This window comes from Diadema antillarum, unplaced genomic scaffold (genome assembly GCF_040938485.1).
Source record: "Diadema antillarum isolate AM-2024a unplaced genomic scaffold, OU_Dant_1.0 seq00001573_RagTag, whole genome shotgun sequence".
NCBI classification, from domain to species: Eukaryota; Metazoa; Echinodermata; class Echinoidea; order Diadematoida; family Diadematidae; genus Diadema; species Diadema antillarum.
The window spans coordinates 787,627-813,086 of NW_027272293.1; the positions used below are offsets into that span (position 1 = coordinate 787,627).

Below are 25,460 nucleotides of genomic sequence, written 5' to 3' on the forward strand. Positions count from 1 at the left end.
AGTGGGCGTTTTTTACATTTGTGGGCGCTGTTCGTTTTTACATTTGTGGTTGAAATTTTTTTTTACATTTGTGGGCGGTCTTTTTTACATGTGTGGGCGATTTTTACATTTGTGGGTTCAACAAGGGCGGTAGTTCGGGTAGTAACAGAAAAGTTAGAGATCAATGAATTTTTAGTGATACTGATCATAAGGGAAATCTATAAGAATCGAAAGTGGAGTGTTTAGATAGCCATTGCAAGACTGTCATGTTTATCTTAATAAACATCTAATGGAGTTTGCATTTGACTCAACAACAATCTCGATAATTTACCCCATTACTTTAGCACATCACTGTCATTCCAAAGCGAATTTCATCTTTCGTGATATGAGAAACTGGAAAAAAAGTGATTATGAGAATAAAGCTTGATTATTAGATGAGAAGTCCATAAACCTGTAACATAATTGACAGAGAAGCAGGAGGATGAATACAGATAACAAATACGTTATCCTCTTTACACAAGTACAATATCAAAAGCAGTTAGTTTTCCTTGAAAGTACGTGAAATGTCCGTTGTATAAACCCAGCCGCAGTAGTCTTAGTTTCAGCGGTGTAGCGCCATCCGGCCGTCAAACCCACGAACGAAGCTGAAGAGTATACCATCCGCCCTAAGGTTATTTCCTCGCGTTGTTTACGTGCCGCGTCCCCCACCTCGGGTTAGGCCAAAATCCGATCATCTTCGGTCCCAGTTTTCTAATCTTGCGCAGTTTTCCTTCACCAGCTACATTATTATCCACCCCCGTCACTATCTAAGGCAGAGCCACGTTTCTAATCATGACCAAACCCGATCAAATTTCATGCTGTGATTGAAAGCATTTTGTTGAAGTGATATCTCATTTCACTCTCCCTCCCCACCCCTCGAGTCTGACAATCACGTTTTTGAAGTCAGCCATCTTCCATATCTTGATGTAATTCTTCTCGAAAGAAGATACTAAACAATATATTATTTTCGTGAGTAAATCATTTATTTGCTGACTACGCAAGATGTGAAACTATCACTGTGCTTTGGCATCAGCTCACAATAACGAGGCATGTGTGATTATGTTGCCTGTGGTTTACTTTTTATTTCCTCTCCCAAGGAACACGTGATAATCTTTGTTTTTTATAAAACAAAACAAAACAAAACAAAACAAAGCAAAGCAAAAACACGCACACCTGACATCTCTTCAGATGTTCCTCTTTGTTATGTTTGTGTCGTTTAATACCATCACGTCTTGTATTCCGGAGTTTGCTTAAGTAACGTTAAGCTCAAATGATCGCTTCTCGTGTCTTCCGCAAGTCTAAGATGCTACCACGAAATCTGCTGCCTCCGGACGTGTCTACGGTGCAGATTGTGCCTTAAGTTCTTCGGTCTTCTTCTTCAATCATCGCAGTAAAGTAAACATTTATTCCCCAAAGACGTGAAAGACAAGACCAGACCACTAGACGTATATCCTGTCTCATCCAGCTTAAATCACGTAAACAGAGTTTCAGTTAATTCAGTTAATATGAGTAGAGGAGGAATCTAAAAGAAGCAATCATTGAAAATACACAGTGTGCATGGAACGGACATTTTGATAGACAGTAGGTTTCATGGTAGGCCGTAAATCCTTCCGAGGAAGTGAAGCGGATGTGCGGGTGTCTGCTTGGTTTAGACTCTGTACAATCGCTCTGCCGGGTTTAGCAACAGCTGAGCAATGCGTGTAGGAGGAACCGGAAGTTCTCACTTGTTTCACGAATAAAAGAATCTGAAATTTGCAGGTGAGAGTTCTCGATCCTCACCAAGAGGGGGTATCTCCTGCACCTTGTTGAAGCCTTTCCTGTGAATATGGTGCAGTATTCATGAGGCTGGAGTGTGCGGCCGGCTTAGCGCCTCCCCAAATCGATCTCGTTCGACAAGCGACAAATCCCAAGGCGTTGAGCTGCTAAAATTAGTCTCATGTTCTCTGTCTCCTGACAAGTCATACGTGCCTCTTTCTTTCATTGGAAATAATAACTTTAGAGTTAATCTTCCCTCAAGTGCTGCCGTCCCTCTTTAGACGTATTCCACCGTGGAAGAATGACGTCAATATTTCCACACACGGAACTAATATTCATGTTCCGCCATGACTTTGCTTGTGATGTTTGGTATTGTCTGGAATCTTCTCCTAAAGAGTTGTCTTGAAAATTCAGAGAAATAAATGCAACTAATGCGTGAACAGTGCGGAGTGTAGGTATGCAAATTGATAGACCTTACTTTGAAGCAGTCGCAAAGGCCCAAAAGAATACTGCTTCCCTCACGGTTTATAAAATGTTATATACACAATAATTCATTCATACATCTGTTCATTTTCAGATGTTTATTCTGCCTAATATCTTTTATGTTATGAAATTAAATTGGGCAAGGGTCGTAGTATGCTCTGAACCCACGTTCTATCATAACCCAAGTATCATATGGAGATATTCCTCTTTCCCCATTTTAAACATGTCAAAAGAAAAAGAAAACGAGGATTTGGTTTCTTTTCACACTCAATATAATCTCCTTTCCGTCTTAATTCTTATTCAAGAGATAGTCCTTTTCTGAATGCAGTTCCTCAAAGTCTGTGCATAATTGTTGGACGTCTGTATATTTCCACACGTAGCTAGCCGGTCTTCTTAATGACGAAAACTATAACTTCAAGATGTGGTACTAATTAGCAATAAATCCGTGCGTACTCCTCGTAGTCAGTCCATACTGTGTTGGTAGTATATGTGAAATATACTGCGAATGTCTTGAAGGGTTTTCACTCGCGCTCCATCCATGCCAGATTGTATTCAATTTCATTCCGTGTCAATTCCATCCATATTTTGTTACAAAGCAGACTTTTATGTTGTTAATCGTTCGGATGTCGGATTTGCCAGGTTCACGAACATCGGATTCATGATTGTTTCCGCCCTCTTCTTTGTTAGAAGAGAGTACGACCTTGCTCTCCCTGACATGTCCGCCGCCAAAGTAACAATTTCCTTTATCTTCACTCCTCTTTCCGACTCCCTACGATGTCCTCTAAGGGACAGGCCACCCATGAGAAATTACTGCCCACGATATGACGAAACTCAATATTCAAGACGGGTGAATTCTTAATTCACCCGATAGCATGATAACGATCTCCCTCGGACGGTGATCCGTTTCCGAAATGGCTCCCACCTCTACCTCCCTCCAACTCCCAAAACCACCTCAAGATTTTGAGAAAATGGCACGCATCATCTTTGTCTTGGGGTGACTCACCGAGGTGCATTTTGTTTTGATTCCCTGTTTCACTTTCTGATGGAAAACAGTTGCGCATGAGCTGTCGCGCTGGATAAAATGGTTTGTCAATGCCCTTACGCCCTTCGGGATTTAGGGCGGATCTGATGTCATGTGTGTCACACCGGGTTAATGGAAAAAAACAACAGGACTTCACAAAAGGCGCCTGAGTCCAAAATTATGCACAGAGTGAGCTTTCAGGGGACATCAAAAAGGTTTCTCTGGTAGCAGAAACAAAATCCCAATAATCCTTTCTTCTTCGATATCTTCGTTGGATGGAATATGCCATTGTTTCTGTCTAGAGACTGTCGGTTCGGGAACGTGGTTGTAGAAAGTAATGTAAAACAGAATGTTCATTATGTGTTTCTGTAATAAGAAACTCAAGAGATGATTCTCAATTTTTGAATAAATTCATACTCTCAGCAGCGGATAAGGTATAGGCAAGTCTTCATTGTCCTTATACTTACATGCTTCCAATAAACTCTACTTATGAAGATGGTCCCCTGTATTTTCCCCCTTCTACTTACCTGTGTGTAGCCTGATATTTTGCTTGACGTCACAAATGACTACTATGATCACTATCATGACTATGACAACTCTTCAAAGTTGTTTCGTATCTCTTCTTATATTTTCATACTAAAAAGACAAATAAACAACATAACAATTCCACCAATCTATCGGATCAGTTACTGTTTTGGTCGTAGCATCTTTTACCTTCGTCTATCCACTTATTTCCGAATAATCTTATTTAGTACATAGAATTTTGAACCGAACAAGTTAAAAATTTGAAATCTTGCTTATAAAAATTCGTAAAAATGCATTAATGGCTATTGATGAGGAAGAATTGTATTAAATATTCTTGATAGTCTTTACGAAAGGTGCTGAGGCACACGTACATACAAATAGAAATTTCTACATACAAATTTTCTCATGATATAAACGGAATTACCGTCCTCTCTGTCCGTTATGGATGTGCGTGTTTTCTCCAGTTCTGAAACAAGATCCCGTTGATTTATATCACAGACGAGATATCATTTATCAATTGTTGTGAGATTCATGGAGGCAGAAACGTCTTCTTCATCTGTGGATTTCTTCTTTAGTTTGGTCGTAGGAGGATGAGAACCTGTGAAGATTGCGTTGAAAAGATAATTCTTATTATTCTTGTTGTTAATGCAAGAGTGGCTATGTCTGACAGGAGAAATGTAACACCGACTTGGGAGACATGTTAGCACACACAATGCACATAACACAGGGCGCTATAGTAATAATTATTTGCCCCATCCCGATAGTAACTTTGAATCAGATAAAAACTCGCAAGGCGAATCCGATTGTGTTGCATGGACTGTGGGCGGATTATTTTACTAACGCCCAACTAAGTAATGTGCATTATTTATTTTATGAAATGGCGCAATGATTTAGATTCCGCAGCAGCCATTTTTGCAAGATCCCAGGCCAGCATTAGCTAAAGGCTAACTGGATACTAACTCTACACAAGAATAGCAGCAATGCAATTGTAGCACGCTATGTAATACAATGCAGCTGAGCACAAACGTGCGGTCGTTGGTACCCGTCGTTAGTATACTATAAAAGTCAAGCTGGGCCTTAGGTGAAGTAAAAGAGTGGTCACGTGATAGCTCTCAGCCGATCATTTGATTAGAATCCTTCACCATTTTATGATAGCTCACAAATCATGTGAAGCTGCTAGCAGTAAGTGACCTTGTTCAAAGCTTCAAATCAGAATTTCAAATTGAGCTCAGAAATCTGAAAATATCGGTAAACTACCGATCGTGGACCTCATAATTTTGGTTTCAGATTCGAAAAATTGAATAGATGAAAGTTACTCATAGCATCCAAGGGTTATTTGAATAGGTATGATCACACGAGCCACGTACTTTCACTGACACAGGGAATTCGACCAGCAAAACGTTTATTGATAGTGTTTCTTAAAGCGTAGGCCGCTGCTTAGGTACGTACATAAAGAGGTATAAACTAACTATACACTTTCTGTACTACTAAAGTTGTTTATCAGGCATTTTACGTACGGTGGTTGCGACTGGTTGAATTCAGCAGCCAGCGATATATCGATCTACATCATATTATTACACCGAATGATCAATGATAATCCTTACCGATCGTCAACCTGGCAAAAGACAGCACAAAATGTTATTTTACGGAGTCAGTGGGGATTTTCGAAATGAAAAGAGTGTAGTGATGTTTATTTGTGATGTTTCTGTCATACACCCAAAACCTAAATCCTTGCCGTTTTGATACCCTCTAACTTCAATCATCATTCCTCATGCTGACGTTAAAATATGTAGATGCGTATTAATATTATGACTGTGTATCCTATGACTGCAAATTTGCAAGGATTTGGAAAGATGGTGAATCTATCCTCTTGCACATAAACGTTTTCTTAGATTTTTCCAGCTGCCATTATAGTAAAATGCGATTTTGTTGATTAGGATCGAAGGATAGGTTTCTAATCTCCCCCGTCTAATAATTGTTTGAATCCAAGGGGACTTGCTGCTGAAAGGTTTGCGGTCAAATGGGACTTGTACGAGAATGACAGCAAAACAATTATCTTGAAGTCATCGGGGAGACACTTTTTACCTTGTTTTGAGATTGCGTCCAAGCAACTAATCCAGTTCCTCGTATTTTTGTAATCATGTCTTATATTCAAGGGAAATTATAAGCGCCAACCCGGTTCTTGTCTTCCATAATTATTGAAATGCTTTGCGACACCAATTGTGCAGAAGATAGAGAAACGCGTAGTGTAGGCAAGTAAAGATGAAATTTCATAAGTTAACCAAAAAGCCAAATTCCAGCTGAATTCAGCGTCAGATGAGACCGGAAATTTATTGTATCATATGTCATGCTAATGCTGATTTAGTCCATGAGTGATTATAATTTCCTGACTGACAACATAAAAAGCGCAAAGCAATGCCCTTAGTGCTATTATAAGTGATGTAAGGATACTGCCCGAGGGTGTTCAATATATGGAAATGTCTTCACTGGCGACATTTATTTATATCTACCATATCCAGGAGGCTAGACTGATTCCTGGGAGATTTATCTACTGCACGTCTGCTGCCTATGATTAATTCACATGCACAGGGAACAGAGTTAGCCCGTAGACATGATGTATCCAGGATTATTGTCATTTTAAATGATGACGTCCCAGCCGTGCTGTAGAATTTAACTTACCATTATACTGGAGTAATGTTACGTTGGCGGTATTATTGAATTTCTCGTATCTCGCTACTTTTTGGGGGGTCTATTTCTTAGCAAAATGTTGTCTACTGTCATGTGAATATAGAAAAGGAGGCGGCAATATGCAAAGGGAGGCAAAGCTTAAGACTCTATGAGCAGTAATGCTAATCGATGGTGGCGCGAATAAATGATTGTTCTCCACTGGAATTCTCCTGCGCTTGTGACGACAGGGAGCTAATTCACACAAAATTCATGACTGGTTCGTACGTTCAAGACGCCAAGGAGATAACCTGCATGCGCTTCTGATACTCGCGTCTTTTGCCCCATTTAATACTGTAAATTCAGTAAGCAACTGGGCTTGATAGAATGAAAAGTAACATGTGAATGGGCATTTTTTCTTCGTCTCCGGCACTGAGAAAACCAGCTCGATGCGGTGCTGGTCAGAGGTCATATTATTATGACAACTTTTGCATGTCAAAGTTAGTTTATAGTATGGGATTCATGATAAAATGTGGCACGGTTGTTTTCGAAACCCATGAATGATCTCACCATGATGAAAACTGTATTGCATGGAGATATTTCTTCATTAAGATATGTGTCTCACTGATATCTCAGCATGGAGTCCGCGCGCTGTAGACTCACACGGTGTTCCGACAGTGACGATATACTTTTCTTGCTCTTTTTTTTTTTTCTTATTTGCGTGGAGGAAACACATGGAAAGATGTAGGAATACAAGACGATTTTCTGCTTCGTCTTAGCAAAGATCAAAAGGTTTTGCTCATTAAATTTACTCGTTAGTTAGATTACATACTTTTGGTGGGCCTGATTGTTTGTTTGTGCACTTTCTTTAGGTGAAACAGAGCGCCGACTTGTGCTTTAACATGGTCTACACCGGCAAAGAATAACTTGCAATGATTGAATGTGTGCCAGCTATTTTGGAACCAAGATAAAGGCGCGCATTGAATTTTGAGCATTCTGCTCACGTGTATTTTATAACCAAATTTTACCTTTAACTTTTCAAAATGTGTTTATATAAAACAAGTATTTAATCTTATCCAACTCGTCATTCTTCTGATATTTACTCGAAAAAGAAATTCCAGATTATACTCCCTGCTCAAATGACTGTGAGACATAATCGGCCCTGATGTATGGAATTCGTTACCCGAATATTATTATGAAAGCTTACACTTGTCTGTTTTCTTTCAAGACTTTAATGAAAAAGCATTTACTGTCAATACTAAAATGAATTGTTTATCGACTCAAATGTCGAGACCCGATTATGTTTTCTATTTTTTCTTCTTAAATTAAAAAACATTTTTCTTCTGAATAATGGCAATAATCACAATAATGGCAATCGCAATGATTATTATGATATAATAATGGCTGGGAAGAAATTCCCAAGAATATTCACACTCCGCCAAGACACTTTACATGCATAGCACAAAAGGTTAATATATGCGGTTCCCCTTGAAATTATGCTAAGTCAAAAATCATTAAAATGGCGACATTAATATCTTGGGTCCTCCATACCCATACCTGAAGGTTATTTACCTTTTAAGACTACTATCGCTTAAAGTATATGGCTTATGATAATCTCACCTTCTGCATTAATCACAATGGATTGTGTTTATCTTATCAAACAAGGTTGTTGTTTTTTGTACTGATATCTGCTTTCACTGTATAATATGTTTGTTTATCATCTGTTCATTTTTTTTCATCACATTATGACTGTCAACATTAATTTTTCAATAAATGCAGAAAAATATGTGCAAACAAACAAACAAACAAACAAACCACCCCTCCACAGAAGATACGCAAGAATTGTGATAATTATTTCATTTGGTCTGCATGAGTTGCTTAACACCAAAGAAATCTTTGTACACCTGAATCGCCCATTTTCATGTATAATGCATGATAAGTCGAATCGTATTTTTGTTTGTCTGGCCTTTAAGAATTGCCCTCGTTTTGTATAAAGTATGTCACACTCCAGTTGTTATGAGACGCCGTTCCCGCAGTAATCTCAACTCGAATCTGGACTCGAGGCATGTGGGTATGACTTCATTTCGGGAGTCGAACATGGAGTAAGCAGAATCTTACCGGGGCTTGTAGACCCATGGTGAGAAATAAGTTGTTTATTTGCGCCCCTTCGGTAATTTTTCCGGCAACTTAATTTGATTTTGCGAAATCGCTACGGGAATTCTGGGTCAGCTACGGGCACGGGGCGTACGGCGTGCATTGTTTCAAGACTTTTTCTTATAAGGAAATACGTGTCCTGCGAGGAATAATATGTGTCTGTGATTTGTTCAGTTTCTTTCGTCACGGAATATATCATCGCCAGATATAAATTTCACCAGTGCGTGCGTACAGATACAAATCGCATTACATGTGTAGTCGTCGTTACTATACCTGCATTGAATGGGGAATCAGTATCGGCGTGGTCAGGTCTAGAGATGAGACTAATAACACCATGCCATAATATCTTTCTAATTAACGTGCCTGTAGTGAAACGAACCAGTTGCATGTAAGAGAACAACTCATAAGCAAGTAACTCAGTGTCTGTACCATTGCATATCTGTCATAGAAATATGTGATTCAGTCTATATTTACTTCAAGTCGAAAAAAAAAATCAGAAGGTAGCGGCGATCGATCCATTCAGGCATTATACCCGCCAAACAGCTTCACAAACTCAAGTGCTAACGGAAATTAAGGTGACTGGCCTGAAATATCAAGGTGAATATGTCTTGCACAAGACTGCCTAAGTATGTACAGGAATCATAAGTAGGATTTTCCCAGCAAAGTAATGCAATGATAGTAAAATGTAATGAAATGCTATGAATTAAAATTCGTCTGCTCACCCAGCTGTCACATGGAACAACATAAAAGAAACTTCTGTAACGTAATGGTTTAGACAGGTTTTCGACCATTGCTTACTTCACGCCGATTCTCAAACACACAGTTAAATCTTGAATTACATCTCAACAGCGTAGTTAGAGAAGATCCGCACAGTGCATGACGTCATAGAGAACACTGATCTTTCTACATTATTATCAGACCTCAGAGTTTTGTTATACCATTGGTCACATTGTTGGTAGATCCAATTTATATCATTCGTTATAGATCCTTCTGCGATAAGAAGATTAGCCTAATAAGGAACGTCATAACCTTGGACATACTGAGTTAAGGAACAAATCAGTAGAATACATAATACCTAGAAATACGTAATGATAATTTCCCAATTACCAATAAGATCATCTTTCTCTAGTCTTCGCAAGGACATTGCAAACTTTTACCCTGTAATACTGTCTACCTTATTGTGTAAGGACTCTTCCTTCGCTTAGACTCAGGTATGTTTGTAAACGTTGTAGTTTTTGTAAATAATAAATTCCTAATTGTTTCTTTATGTTTTGATGATATTCTCTTTTCTTATGAGGGTGTTTGATTGTGGAGAATAGGGTTTATTACTTTTACGTGATTTGATGAAGTCCACAATGTGTCGAGTGATTCTTTAGTAAAGATCATGGCACGAGGCTATAGCACTGGAAGAGAAGATGTGCGGTATATGGGCAAAGGTGATGGTGGCCTTAACAGACGTTGTTTATTACATGATATTGCTTCTGATCCATTAAATTTGTTCACAGACAGAAAATAAATATTATCACTACCACTACTACTCCTATAAGTTCAATCTAACACTGCTACTCCTACTGCTAATACTATTACTACTACACCAACGTCGTCCACTACTACTATAAAGGACGACGACTACAACTACTACTTACTGCTACCACTACCACTACTGCTACCACTATACCACTACTACTACTACTACTACTCAGATGATCTTTGAAGGAAGAAGTACTACTACTACTACTACTATACTACTACTATACATATACTACTACTACACTGTACTACTACTACTACTACTACTACTACACTGTACTACTACTACTACTACTACTACAACTAATAGTAGTAGTAGTAGTAGTAGTAGCAGTAGTAGTAGTAGTAGTGCTACTGCTACTACTACTGCTACTACAACTACTAGGCTACTACTATGCTGCTACTACTACTACTACTACTACCACTACTACTACTACTACTACTACTACTACTACTACTACTACTACTACTACATTTGTGCTACGTAACTATTATTACTACTACTACTACTACCACTACGACTGCTATGTTGAGATGTATTGGATAGATGTTGGACTATTTCAAATTTTTTGTGGTGTAGTTCTATATCTGCATAGTTTTGCACTGATTGCATTATAGTAAAGTGTCGCTGCGTAATCAAGCTTCAATTCGATGTTCTCCTTTTACAACCTGTATGGACGCGTCAACGAACCTGGATTGACTGCATGATGCTGCCCTCTTTCATGTGTCCCGATGCGTGTAAGTCGTGGCATGTCATCGATCGGCTGCTCACCGTTTCACCCCTCTGAAGACCTAATTGGCTAATACCATCTTGTTTCACGCCCGGTGGCGTTCAGTCAGTGGGTAAGATAGCGGCCGCCCTTCCCCCATCGTATTCCCCAACCGCTGATGTCGAGACGGGAGGCGGGGATTCTTCACCAAATCCGATTTACGTTCAACAACCTAAATAGTCATCCTTTTCTAGCCATCGGCAGTGTCTTTAGTATTCCTTCCATTTTTGTTTTCTTAATGGCACACCACGGCTAATGCACATTATACGAAGTAGAATTCAATTGGAAGCGGACTAAAGTGACCCTCCTAAAGTCGACACCAACACCGAGAGCCAGAGTCCAGTTCGTTCACCACCAAGTCATGGTGGAAAATAAAAATGACTGTTGAAATGGGAATACACTAAACGCAAGGGCTGATGTGTGTGGAACAGCTCTCGATATGCATAGCAACGAGTCCCTGTAGATGTAATTCATACGAGTGTGTGTGTATGTGTTTCAGTTTTCAACTCCTAATTTTTGCTTCTACTTGAAGACATTATAAAGAGGAATGGAAATGTGTTATTTTTGTATGTGCCCAAATTTTGGAATGTTGTAGCTTTCTTCAGCAGTACCCGTTTAGAATATTGTCTAGGTGTTATTTGAATGGAACTGAATAAGTACCATTAAAAAAAATAAAAATGTTGTCTTTGTGTATGCGCGCAGTTTGTAAAATCAAAAGTAACTAAAACGATTGATTGTACCTCAGAGTTCGTTTTGTCAATGAGCTTCACCGCTTGATGAGACTTGTGACAGTTCAAGACAGACTTGATCAGCATGGAAGGTGAGGTCATGTGAATTTTGAAGACATTAAATTAAAAAAAGCCTTGATTGTTACAATGCACAATCAAACTGCTAAAGGCCATCTATACACTTCCGCATGAAATTCATTCGTTTATTCATTTTCATCGACGCCCCCAGTAGGCTACACGTGACTGACGTAGATCCCCGACATCATGACATGAAGTTCATCGCACGGGGAAGATTAAATTTAGAGTTTAAGACGGGTATACCACGTGTGTGATATAATGAGCCACATGCTCACCGTTCTCAGCAGCGAGAGAAGATGATGATTAGTGTCTCGTCTAATTGCATAGGAATGGAAGCTCGATGCATTGTGGGATGCAATCTCTCAATAAGTATAAACGCCAGAATAAGAGTTGACTAGACACCGTAGCAGCTAACTCCTGCGATATTGCATCAATTTTCTGGAGGACTTCAATTCCTGATGCTGCCTGCTCCTCTTCTGATGATGAGCCGCCTCTTTTCGGCCATAGAGCACCAAAGAATAAATCTCTGGAGGCAGAGTGGGAGAGGTTCAAAAACATGATTTCCATTAGTAATCTCGAGAGAGTTGAGGGAGTGCATTGGATGTCATCCATTAAAAATCTCTCCCAAACTCAACACGGCCTGAAATGATTACCGCGTTGCTTTAAGAGACAATCTAACATGCAGATGGAAGAATATTATGAATAGTCTTAACTTTCAGAAATTGAACCCACACTCGTCTTGTCCAATTTGTCTCAATTGCTGAGTTAAAATAGCTGATAGATTTTGATGTCAAAATGTGATTTAGAAAGCAAGCGGTAAGGTCCTATACATTACATTGATATTCTAAGCTATGAATATCATGGCAAGAGGAATTCACCTTTTTTGTTGCGTTTTTCAGTAAACAAGCCACTGCCCGAGAGATTTTCTCATAAATAAACGCGTTGTTTACGCATTTTTCCTTGATAAGGAGATACTAAATCACGAATGGTCATTTATATATACAAAGTCATTCACGATTTCAATAAACACTTGGTGCGTGGGCATATATTTCAGCCCCAAGCAGCAAAGTGTGCAGCGCCGGCTGGTGATCAGCTGGAAAGACTCCGACCCAACCGGCCTGAATTAATCTTCAGCCGTCGCCAATTCATTTCGTGGAATTGAAAAAGCCCGAAGAGTTCATGATTAACAACCCCTTGGTGATCAGACGGGATGCCTGTGTTTGTCTGGCGGGAGCTATTTACTGTAAATCTTATCGAGGTGAAACAAGTGGGCTGCTTTTGCAGTCGAAAGTTATGAATGTTCAACAGGTAATTAGATTCGCATATAATCAGCTGGTAATGTTTGCCAGCGGGAATATGGATTTCGAAGTACGATGTACTTGCAAATATTTCCTCACAGCTTCGTGTATTCTCGGTAGATTGCACGAATTCTTATCGTTGTGTGCATATTCTACATAAATACATTAGGCTTTCAAATTAAATAATGGCTGGTCTCACTACACACTTCACCACAATATCAGGAGTTCATTATCTTTATCGTCATGATTACAGACATCGTCAATCAGACACCATTATGTGGTCGTCATCATGAGCAAGTACGTAGGGCCTACACATAACACTTATAATTGCCTTCATCGTTGATATCATCATCATCATCATCATCATCATTAGTGTAATCTTGCTTATAATCACTGGTATCTTCATCAGAATGATCAGTATCACCATTAGTATCATAGTCCTGACATCATTGCATCGATTGTAATCAGTAAATCTTAAGACCAAACGCTTCAGTCATTACAATCAGGTTATACACGCCCATGTCGAGACAGAGAGAGAGTGTGTGTGTCTGTGTCTGTGTCTGTGTGTCTGTGTCTGTCTGTCTGTGTGTGACTGTGTGTGAGAGAGAGAGACACACACACAGACAGACAGGGAGACAGAAAAAGAAGAGGATGGAGAGGAAGAATTAAGGGAGAGAGAGAACGAGAACAATAGAAAGGAAAGTCTAAGCAGCACAGATAGGCAGAGTGAGAGATGGTATCATATTGACTGATCAATCTAATCCCTTTCGGCGGGCAATTACGGAAGATAATTCTACGACATTTCATTGCCGAATTAAAGGCCGACACGTAAGGACGTGACTGACACGGGTATTCGTAGTGTTTGCATTGAATGTCCCGTTGTCCCAAAGGTAAATGCCTGGCTTGACGATACTGCAGTCTTTATGAGTGATACTAATCCATATGGCTAGATTGTCTGCTATCAGTAAATCAAGACACGGAGTTAAAATCATACATGACCTGCCTCCCAATATCATATTGCTTGTCGTTTTGATCAGTCCATGGATGATCAAAAAACATCTTAAGCGTCCTCTGGTTTTGCAAATCATACTTAGTTGATTAACACAAACCATGATACTTTGGATCGCTAAAACTCATTGTGTATTACTTTAGTTTCCTCTGTCAAGTCCGCCTTTGTCCTTTTTCCCGAGAAGCAACATTCACCTCCAAATGTACCAAGACATAATATATGAATTTGAGGCACTCGCTGTTCACCATAGAAATAATGAGATTTCATCCAATGCCACTTCAAATTCGGCGCAGTGTCAGAACCTGGGCAGGAGCGCCAATGCCGAGAAAGAAAAGAAGAAGACAGAATCAAAAGTGTGCTGCCTGGTAGTATTATATCAGCACCTGCTTCCCTAAACGTGATTGATATATTGCATCATATAGCAATGCACAGAAAACGATTTACCGCCATTTCATACTGCCGAAAATGTCACTCTGAGAAGCAGATTACATTTTTACAGTGAATGAGAAATTTCGAAGAAAATGCCATGATGATACTGAATTGAATATATTGGAGGTCAACTAAGAGCTTATTTACAAACAAGGAAATAAAAGCGAGAGGGTGATTGTTATGATTCCTACATATTTTCTTGAATAAGTTAATATTGAAAATATATTGTTTGAGGCTGTGTTAAGAAAAACATTAGACCAGAAGGGCAATATTATCACACTGGATACGTAAATATGTTATGTACCTCTTTACTGCCGTCACTCCTCGTCTCCCTCTCTCTCTCTCCCTCCCTCTCTCTCTCTCTCTCTCTCTCTCTCTCTCTCTCTCATTGGATAAGTTATTTGATTAAGGAGGGGAAAAGTGTGTTAACTATCTCAATCACGTCACATGATTGATTCGGTTGTTAGATTACTTCGCGCTCATTTTACTAATCAGTCACTGGACATAGCATGCAATAGATATGTGATAGATGGATCGATGTCATTATAGTGATGAAAGTTCGACCCACCAGCAAATTTATTCCTTTCAAGAAATCCCTCCATTTTCTTTGTGTTTATGTATGTGTGTATGTTCGTGTGTGTGTTTTATTAAGGATTCTTTAGTGATAGTTGGTCAGTTTTGTTGGCTTCGTTGTTGGCTGTGTTTTTTTATGTTACGCTGATTTTTTTTTTTCAGATTTAGTGCTCTTCCGAGCTAACCCCGCCCATGAATTTATTGGTGGTTACAATAACCACCAATTTTGCCATGAAACCTGACATAATTATTGTCATTTGGTGCCAGTATAGAATGTCACAGGTCGGAAGACAAGAGTATTGCAGGGCAAAATGACAAGGAGACGCTGATATTTTAGTTGAAAGTATTGGCAAACATCAGAGAGATCTATAAAAGAGTAATTCGTTGTTGCTAACACTGATTGCTCATGAAAGAGCATGGTGGTCACGATCTCGGCGTCATCGTATATAAGTGATAAGTTCCAGGTTTTGTTCAGCAAGCCAATAAAGTGGCAGATGGTTATCACACTTCAACACTGCTTGTCATAAACCTATTTAATGTAAGATTAGCAGACATCCTCCTAAAACAACTTTTCATCTCATCCGCTCCTAGTGAGATTACAAAGCAGAGCAGAAGAGTCACAAGTGGTAAAAGGGTTTTAGCATTAAGGCGAGAAGTGTGTTCCGTAGAGTCCATTACGTGAAGAAACGAAAACGATTGATACTGAATCTCTCCTGCTTCCTTTTTTATCTCTCCTCCTTTTTCACACACACACACACACAAACACACACACACACACACACACACACAAACAAACACACACAAACACACACACACACACACACACACACACACACACACACACAAACACATATCTCATTCTCTCTCGCGTCCTTACTCACTCCTGTACAACCTTTCATGAATGTTATCATTTTTTATATCTTTGTTACATCTCGCTTTGTGTTTTTGCTTGATTTCATTTTAAGGGGATGTTAAATCACGAAACACCATAGGGCACTTATTGTGTTATATTCAATGTCTTAGTCTTGATCTTGAGTTTGGTGTGACTTCTTGTTAGTAGAACAATTTTTAGGTGGCTGCTATAGATCAAGGCCCTTGTTCCGGAGTGTCATAAATCACAGGAAATGAATGATGTCTGAAAACACCAGACTAAACACCTATATCCGTTATGTGTGTATTCGCCCTTTTAAAACACCATTACTGGCGCTGCTATACGCACTCAATGTGAACTGTCAAGACAATATCTCAAAATGATAGATTGGATGGTCTATCAAATGAAGGCTGATATCATTTTCTCGCCATCAGTGCGCATCACTTACCCTTAAAGGAAGAGTGAACTTCAATGCAGACTTCTTCAATATCTACGTAAGAAAGCCCAACCGAATTTACAGAAAAGACTATAAATAGTTTAGTCCTTTAAGAAGTATAAGTGACTGCTAATGGCGTCTTTATGGTTGAATAAAAGCTAAGACGATATGCTAGTTGGTGAAGATGACCTTGATTATAATAAAGACAATAGTACTTTGGCTGATGAAAACGACGACGACGACGATGATGACGACAGGGAGGCAAGACGCAGTCAGTGTAAGTTGATGATGTGGATAGTCAACAAAATCGGCCCGCGGATGAGAGTTAAGACGAGAGGTTTACAATCGTTCGCAGAGTGAATATCCTCGACTCCTTCACGGTGGTGTTATTGCGCTCTGGAGTTAATCTTTGTGCGTCATCGCAGACGGAATCCAAGCTCTTCGTTCCCTCATCATTTTACAATAGATTTCATTCGTCCTGGGAGACAGTGAAGGTGACGAGAATCCGTAAAATCTGGAAAAGTCTGGACAGCAACGCGTATGATCAGATCGGGTGTCGCACGGTTGATCCGACTGCCACGCGCACTCAGGTGAAAACATTACGTTTCCTCTCCTCGCCTTACCATCCAAGTGCCGTTGGAACTGTCACTGAAGAGCCGGTCTGAAAAAGCCTTGCATTATTCAAAGAACCAAAAAGCCATTCTACAGTCTTGAAAAAGAAGTAGAGTTTCGATTCTGATGTGCAATCGTAAGTGAGGAAATATCTTTAACATGTCTTGAGGAAGAACATACAGGGAAAAATGATAGGACCTACCTCTAAATATTTCGTAGCAGTAACATGTGGTATATCTCATTTACGTCTTCGTTTGGGTCTTCGAAACTTGTTGTTTGCTTGGAAGGTTCAAAGAAAAAACACCGCTGTGTGGGAATGCGTTTACCAATTTTTACCAGTTTTATACGTGCGAACGTGCATTTTGAATAATGAAACTTGTCCTCTGCATTAAGTGATGGCCCGAAAATATATACTTTTGAAAAAAAAATAATCCATTGTGCGCATATTGAATTATGAAGTAACAAATACAATGTAACAATGGGGATGTCGTAATCAGGTTTGATTGACAATTTGCTAATCATTAGCGAATCCAAGAACAGTATTCTGTGTCATCTCGCAGTGTTCTCTCTTTTAGATATTACCATTCAAAATTAGCTCCATGCCACTGACTTTACTATTTTGATATTTCTGCTTCCAAGATATACCCAGTCCAAGTATATACCCATACATTTTCGGTCTTCACATGGGCGTCCTATCATTATGTGTGTGTGTGAGTGGTTGCGTGCGTCTTTATTAGAAGTGCCTAAGTGTGTGGGTACCAATGCCTGCTTACGCTGACGCTGTGTTTACCTGTCTCGCAGTCATTAACGATTTTCCATGTGTTCAATCACACGTAATTACAGCATCGCACGGAGCTGTGTGTTCAGTCTCTAGGGGTCAAAGGCAACGAACTTTTACGCAGATAAAGTCTAAAATCCGTCAGTTTCATTTTTTCCTTCCTTCAAACTCCTGCCCCCTTTTTTTCTAGAAGATGCATGTCTTCCATATATTGCGACTCGCTTAGTGCTGTTTTTAATTCACTTGCTCAAAAAAAAAAAAAGCAGATCTACTTAGAATGAAAGAGAAGAAAAAAATATCCCTGTCATTAGCTGGCCGACATCATCCGTCATTCTATTTCTCTCTGATACCCCCAGCGGCTTCAGAACCACTTTTTATGCAATACGTGCTCATATCTTCTTGACCAAATGAATAATACAGGGCCCAGTGTTAGTATGGCATCGATTTATCAAACGGAATCAAGAAGGAAAGGGAGAAAATAAAAATATTGTCGTCTGTTTGGCTTGCTTTCCATCTGGCCGACGCATTTGGGTCTCCGAGCCCGATGAGAACATAAATGTCAATACGCTTAGAGGCAGGAGCCATTACCGGAAACAGAAGGCGATTTAACTTACCCCCTCTACAGTCAATATCATGATATAGAGCTTCTACTCTAGATCTATAGTGTAGGCCGACATATTGCTCACATACTGGTCTAGTCATGTTCTCATGTTGCCGATTCAATTGTTCTTGGCTGTGTTTTGCTAATTATCCTATTTCATAAATATTGAAAGAAATAGTGCTACGGCAATAGTAATAACAACATGAGCATCAACAACAAAACTACTACTACTACTACTACTATAACTAATAATAATAATGATATAATCATAATGTTATCATTATTAATACTATTATTTTTCTCATCGTCTTTATCACTGATTATCTTGTATTATAACCATTAGATCATCATCAGTGAATACAATGTCAATCGCCAGTGCAAAAGGAAAGTGTGAATATACAACATATTCATGATGATTATTCGTATTATCACATACAGTTGCTGAGATATTGATCATAGTGTAACTATTACAGAAAAAGGTTCTCACCAATTAAACCTGTGCGTTTATCCCTGATCTTACACACTCACAGTACGGATTAACCCTTTTTAATATGACCCAAGTCATGGTACTCATCTTTTTTTTTCTCCAATGCCAGAAGTTGATTATCGTCATTCGTCATGATTCGTTGTGTACATCAGTCGGAAGGAAATAGAATCTATCCATGGACTTTTTTTCTTTTGCTCTTAGCGTGTTTTGTGTCAATATGTGCCACGACGAATACTCGAACAAGTTGTTACTTCCAAGAGAGAGGTTAAACAGTGTGAATTGTGCGGCAGTTGGGCTAGATTCAGCCCATGATTGCTGAGTAAATAGCAGACACGTCACATGATGGACGGATGTCAAGCACCAGTGAGACGTGAGAGCGTAGATGGAGAGATAGATAGATAGATAGTACTACAGATGATGGATAGTTAGATGCGTAGGTGGATGGATGGATGGATGGATAGATAGGTGGATAGATGGATAGACAGATAGAAATTTGATGGAGTACCCGGTGCTCACAGAATTCATCAATGCATGTCAATTTCGGTTCTATCGAAATTAATGGCAAAAAAGTCCGAGGACTAACCACATTCGGTTCACATCAAAATTTGACAGAGGAATAAACACTCCATCATAACAGCAAGGAGACACAGCAAAGGAAAGGCACTAAGTTACAGCCAAAAGGCATATATTGATATGACTGTGCTTACATAATAAGAACGCACATTATAAAGTCTACCAAATTATGCGATGCTCACATCCGTAAAATAAAAAGCTCTTTCTGCACAGTACTAATAAAGTGGAAATTTTCGCTCATTTCGCGCAACCTGAAACTAGCACGAAAATAAAAACACGCAAATATTTTTGCATGCCATAGGTTCCAGTATAGTTGATATCTTGATTCCGCGGAATTAGAAACACGCGAAACTCTTCTTACCCGTCTGAGCGCGAAAAATGAGTCGCGCGAAAATATCCATTTTTACAGAATAACCTGAACATATTTCCTGTGTGCAAAAGAGAGAGGTACAGAGAGAGAGAGAGATTGTTGTTCTATAAGATGCTTTGAAAACCATCACAAGGTAAACATGAGAAAATAACTAAGAATAACGTAAGAATTGATAATGGTAAGTTTCACAACACAGAAAGAGCATTAACAAAAGTGAGATTGCACAAAATCTATTTTCTTTTTCACTCTTATCACAGTCTTTCTCATTTATATCTTGTTTTCTCTCCCCTGAATTCGATGTAGGTGAACACAAAATCCTCAGGATGCCACAGTAACGTGGTAGAATGTCCTGGCAGGATCTGGTATATGCTTTGAATAGTTAATAACCATTTTGTTTTCTTTCTGATATTCGCCCTTGTCAAGCCCTTCGTGGTTCAAATGGGGAGGGAGGGGGGTTCAAACCGATGATTGGAAAATGTCCAAAAAGTAATTATGATCGGAAGGTATGAAGGCGTCTTTATAGGATGTAACGTAGTTTTCTGTAAGGTCAAAAAACGTATAGAAGCATGCAATCTCTTACCACTTACTTCCCCACTTTCATCTCTCCGTCTTCCTCCCTTCCCCTCCCCCTTCCCCCATACTCCTCAACATCCAAACAACTGCAGTAAGACATGATATGTGCCTCTCTGGGTTGTGGATATAGAGCTTTTTATCGATCACTGCGTCGCCTCCTGACAATGTTATCGATTAAACACTGACAAGTCCAACCCACGCACAAGGTATGGCTGAAACGTAGCCACCCACCACTGCCATTCGGAGCAGGAAAACGGTGAACATGAAACCCAGAAGAAGGAGACTCCGAAAGTAGGCCAGTCTGCCTCTTACAATCCATTTAGAACCCGAGTGAAGTCTCCGCAAACCAGAATGAAAATAGCCAGAGTGATTTTTGTTTTCCTTTTTTTCTTGTTTTTTTTTGTTTTTGTTTTTGCGATGACAAGAAAAAGTAACAAGCGTGAAGTATGTTCGTGAGATTTGGAGTGCAAAAAGGGGCTTATGTCATGAAAATTTTAAAGTCACATGAACACAAAGTGTTTTTGTTTTTAAACCACACTAAAAAAACTATGTATCATAATTCCAAATCGTCAGTTTCACATTTCATTGTCTGTCTATGTACATCATTTGGACATTTTTTCGTCATATTTTCAGCTTCTTTTTATTTTTTATTTTTGTAAACATTCAGAGGTCCTGACGAATTAACAAATAATTCAACAATCTTGTGGGCAATTGTAGGTGAAAAAAACGTAAACATATTCCTATTTTTGTTGGATCGACGAAACTTACAAACTTACAGACAACCAAGCGTCATCTACACTGAAATGTGGTGCCTGCATAATGGGTCATTATGGCACAGATTTATATTTTCAGCTGATCAATATCAACATTCATTGTATCAATCGTCTGCAGTATGAGAACGTATGTAGGCCTGCTCTGGTGATGTAATCGTCAACCAATGATTATAATATAATACTGTTCGCCTGTTGCTCATCGAGGACAAAATGTTACTTTCGACATGAGCTACACATGCATGTTTACCGGTGTTTTGATATCTATACGTCATCCATCATTAGTATCATGTATACCTCCTTTTTTTTTTCTTTTTTCTTTTTTTTAGGGGGGGGGGGGGCGGGTCAGAGCAAATGCATCAAGGAAATCCTCTTTAACTTGTTGCCTTTTATTCCTTAACAAAATCCTGTAAACAAAAAGAGACTTACAGAGCTCTTACTCGAAATATCTCAACATGAATATCGCGAAGATAAGAATAATAACTGAATACAGTAATAACTGAACAATGTGGTATTCTCAAATTTCTCGCCATATCAAAGTTAATATCCCTATACATCTGCGTTAAGGGTTGAATTTCAATACCCCCAGCCTTGAGACGATCAGTAGGCCCTATAGATTTCTACCCGGCAGGCATATTCAAGATGCGTTTGATTTACAACAACACGCGGTGCATTGTGGGTTATAAGTCGACCGACTTTCAAAGTCATCAAATTGGAAGACGGTGGGGGGGGGGGGGGGGGGGGGGTGTGGACCTGAGCAGTTGTGCGCATGCGGTGGCGCGCTCCACTAAAATCATTTGATCCACGTAAGTACCTCTCTGACTTGTATTGTTTTATTTTTCTTGTCTTCTCCTATTGTTTCGCCTACAGAGTCCGTGTATTCACAACCGACGCGTATCGACGATCAAAGCATCACACTGCACGTCCTGGATACAGCCGGAGAATTTGTGAGTTTTTGAAATGACGATGAAATTCCTCATAAAATCAGCCCCTATCAATCAAAACATCCAGCTCTAAATTCGCATGTATCAGGTGGCTTGTCGCCTGGGGATCGATCCCATGACAAAAACAAGCAAACATACATTTTTATAGCACACTGACACGTATCACCTTATTGCCAGTCTTGCTGAAAATAACACCATTAATTCTAATTCTGCATGATGGAAGCAAAATATTTACGGGAGCCGTCCCGCTTTATCCCTCACGAATACCATGGCTCAATTAACCCTTTCCCTGCCAGGGACTTTCGGCAGTATGTGCAACACTGTAGGGTTTTCTATTCTAATCAACACTTAAAGCACACAAAGGATTAAGAGATCATGATAACGTATCTAATGTGAGTGCAGAGACTTGCGATATCAAAAGAAACTATTTCAGTAATTCTCATTATTCACCCACAACTCTGGTTAAAAATAGGAATCCCATACTGACCTGCGTTTCTGAAACTTTTTTTTTTTTATTCCATGGAGCATACAATAACGCATTTTCTACATTTTGCTTAATGATGGTTATAGAAGGGTGACAGGTACAGTCAGTAACGGATCGATTGTTTTGCGTCCCTTTTCAAAACAGAATTTGCAGGTAGCCAATATTTCGTAGTTTGTAGAGTAAAGATAATGATGTTTTTGTAAGATGTATAATGAGGCGTTGGCAAAATGAGACTGTATCTCCTGGGTATACGGTAGGAGACCGTTTGGTTGACAACACCCTAGGCAACTTTTGATTTTCAACTCTTGGGTTTTGCTTTGTTTGTTTTTGTTTTGTTTTGTTTTTTGACAGCAGACAAGGGAAACAGTTTAAAATACCATACAAAATACCTTTTGTGGCGCTCATATTTTGTATTCTCCCGCATGACAACCCCCCCCCCAAAAAAAAAAAAAAACAACTATCATTAAGAATGTTTACGACAATATTTTTGGCTTTCTGCGTTCGATTAATTTGTTAGAAGTGGTTTGTCTTCGGATGAACAAAAACATACAAGCGAAAATGATCCACCTACGGATAACAGAAGAGGTACGAGCAGAAACGAAGACACAATGTCAACAGTCTAAATGACGCACAATAGAAATATGGGGATGTCGGGGTATTCACCTGTCTTTCAGACGTCCTTGAGATCAGCAGACAAGTACAATCATTTTATAAAAATACGTCATATAAATGCAATTTTCCTTTCCAGTTTATTTCTATATTTTGTCCTTTGTATCTATGATCATGCAGCATATGGTAAATGTCGTTGAATTTATATAAACAAACATCTTAAACACAAGTTTTCCATATTATGTGATGCATTATGGGATAAAGTCGCTCTAAAGGCAGATTGTTTGATGGCCCACCGGTATTTACATGTAAATTGCAGACATTGCAAGACATGGCTCTCCCAAATGCCTTAAATTCATAGCTTTCTTTCAATGTCAATATTGTCAGGACGTATTTAAACTCTCGATGTAGTCCATTTGCCGTATATTTCATTCTACTACTGTAATCCACGGGTTCAATTGTATGTTATTATGTCGCGGAGCTCGCTTCCACACAAATACATTCACTTAATATCTGCGCAGATTCCGGCAAATGAATGCAGTCGATTTGCTAAGTTTGTTCTTTTTTTTTCTGTTTCATTGCTTCTGACGAGGAAACACAATTGAAAAGAACCCTAATTCATACAACTGTATGATGTTAAGGACTTTATGACCCCCCCCCCCCCCGTCTTCTCTCTTGTAGGCAGACAATTATTAGTGAGGAAGAGTAATTTGTTTTTCAGAGACTGTACGTCACATAGCGCAATAATCTTCATCAGTCTTTGTCATTCTTCATGCCTTTCAATATCTCTTAGAGGGAAAAACGTCACCTCGTTGGAAATTCAAATTGTCAACAGGATGTTTCTAACTGTTACAAGTGTGCAATAGAAAAGTTCCCCCATTGAAAAAGTAGCGAATTTGCAATTTAAATCACGTCCAATGGACAATTTCCTCGTCGTGCTTGCAATCAAGAAGTTATACACTGCGTCATGGGCTTCTGGTTATAGGTCACGTGATTTCTGTTGTTAGGACGTATCTGTCATTTATTTTTTTAGTATTGGCGTCTTATTGAATGTATATATGAGTTATTAGTAGAGGTTAATTGTCATCACCATAGCAACAATCCTGTTCCTGTTTGTTCTTTCAGGATTTCGAGAGCTCAAGCCGGATTGAGCAAATTCGAGGATCGGATGCCTTCGTGCTGGTTTACTCTGTTACGGACAGGTCGAGCTTTATCTACCTGCACAAACTCAAACGTTTCATCTTTAAGTCAAGGCGCGACCTGGACCGCGCCCCGACGCTCATCATCGGCAACAAGGTCGACCTTTGCCATTTGCGAAAAGTGACGACACAAGAAGGCGTGCAGCTGGCCAAGGATTACGGGTGCGCGTACTGCGAGATGAGCGCCAGCGAGGGGTTTGTGCCTGTGGTCGATGCGTTCCACGATCTCTACCGCGAATTCTACCGCGCCGAAAAGCGCGCAAAAGTCAAGAAGATCACATCTCGATTGCAGCTTCGCCAGACTATCAAGAATTTCACCGACAGGCATCTCTATCGATCGCGAACGAACACTCTATAGTGCAGTGACCCTTGCCCACTGACCCCAGAATATTGCGAATCCGCGATCCTGAACTTGTTTGAAAAGGCAGTTCTGCGTTGACTACCATGGAGGATACATAGGATGATGGAGTGATTGCCCGTATCAGAGCAAGGGATTTAACACTCACTGTTTATCCTCTGTAAAACCTGTCCATGTTTAAAGGGGCACGGTCCCAGGATTCAAGAGGGCGCTTTGGATGGCGTGATGATCGACGCCATCTTTACGAAGATCGACGATGTAAAGCTAGTCAAACTGTCAATAAAAGTAAATCGCAGGACAGTATGTGTGAGCGCTCATTTGTACAGGTTCAACTGTTCCCGGTTCACTGTAGACCTACGTAGCTTAAATATGGTACGCATGTGTTAGACCGGACAGATCATGTTATGCTGAGTAGATCGTATGTAGATCGAAAATCTAGTCTCTTTATATTACACAGCAATCCGTTGACTACTCGTGTACTAAAAATGTTACACGTATTTACACCCATGTTTCCGCGGCTAGCAAGCAAACAAACTTTGTCTTTGAAGGATCAGCATGAGGTAGTCTGAACCAGCTGGGAGCAACTGCCGAATCTAAAGACGAACTGAGATTGTCACTGTTTCGACAAACTCACGGTATGAATTGGTTTTCTCTGACGTTAGAACAAGGCAGATCCGGAAGAAAAGGTCCATGTTAGAGCGCCCTCATGTATCCTGGGTCCGTTTCCCTTTAACCATTGCCGCCAATATCCATTGCCTGC

At 39.6% G+C, this 25,460-nt stretch overlaps 1 protein-coding gene across 1 annotated transcript in view; it reads left to right on the forward strand.

The window, feature by feature from the left end:
- Positions 1-24,987, forward strand: part of LOC139710816 (ras-related and estrogen-regulated growth inhibitor-like) — a 78,580-nt gene extending 53,593 nt beyond the window's left edge. Inside the window, exons 3-4 of the mRNA XM_071622727.1 lie at positions 21,977-22,053; positions 24,269-24,987. Of these exons, the coding sequence (XP_071478828.1) occupies positions 21,977-22,053; positions 24,269-24,700 (509 nt within the window). The 3' untranslated portion in view covers positions 24,701-24,987. The remainder of the gene's footprint in view (positions 1-21,976; positions 22,054-24,268) is intronic.
- The last annotated feature ends 473 nt before the right edge of the window (positions 24,988-25,460 follow it).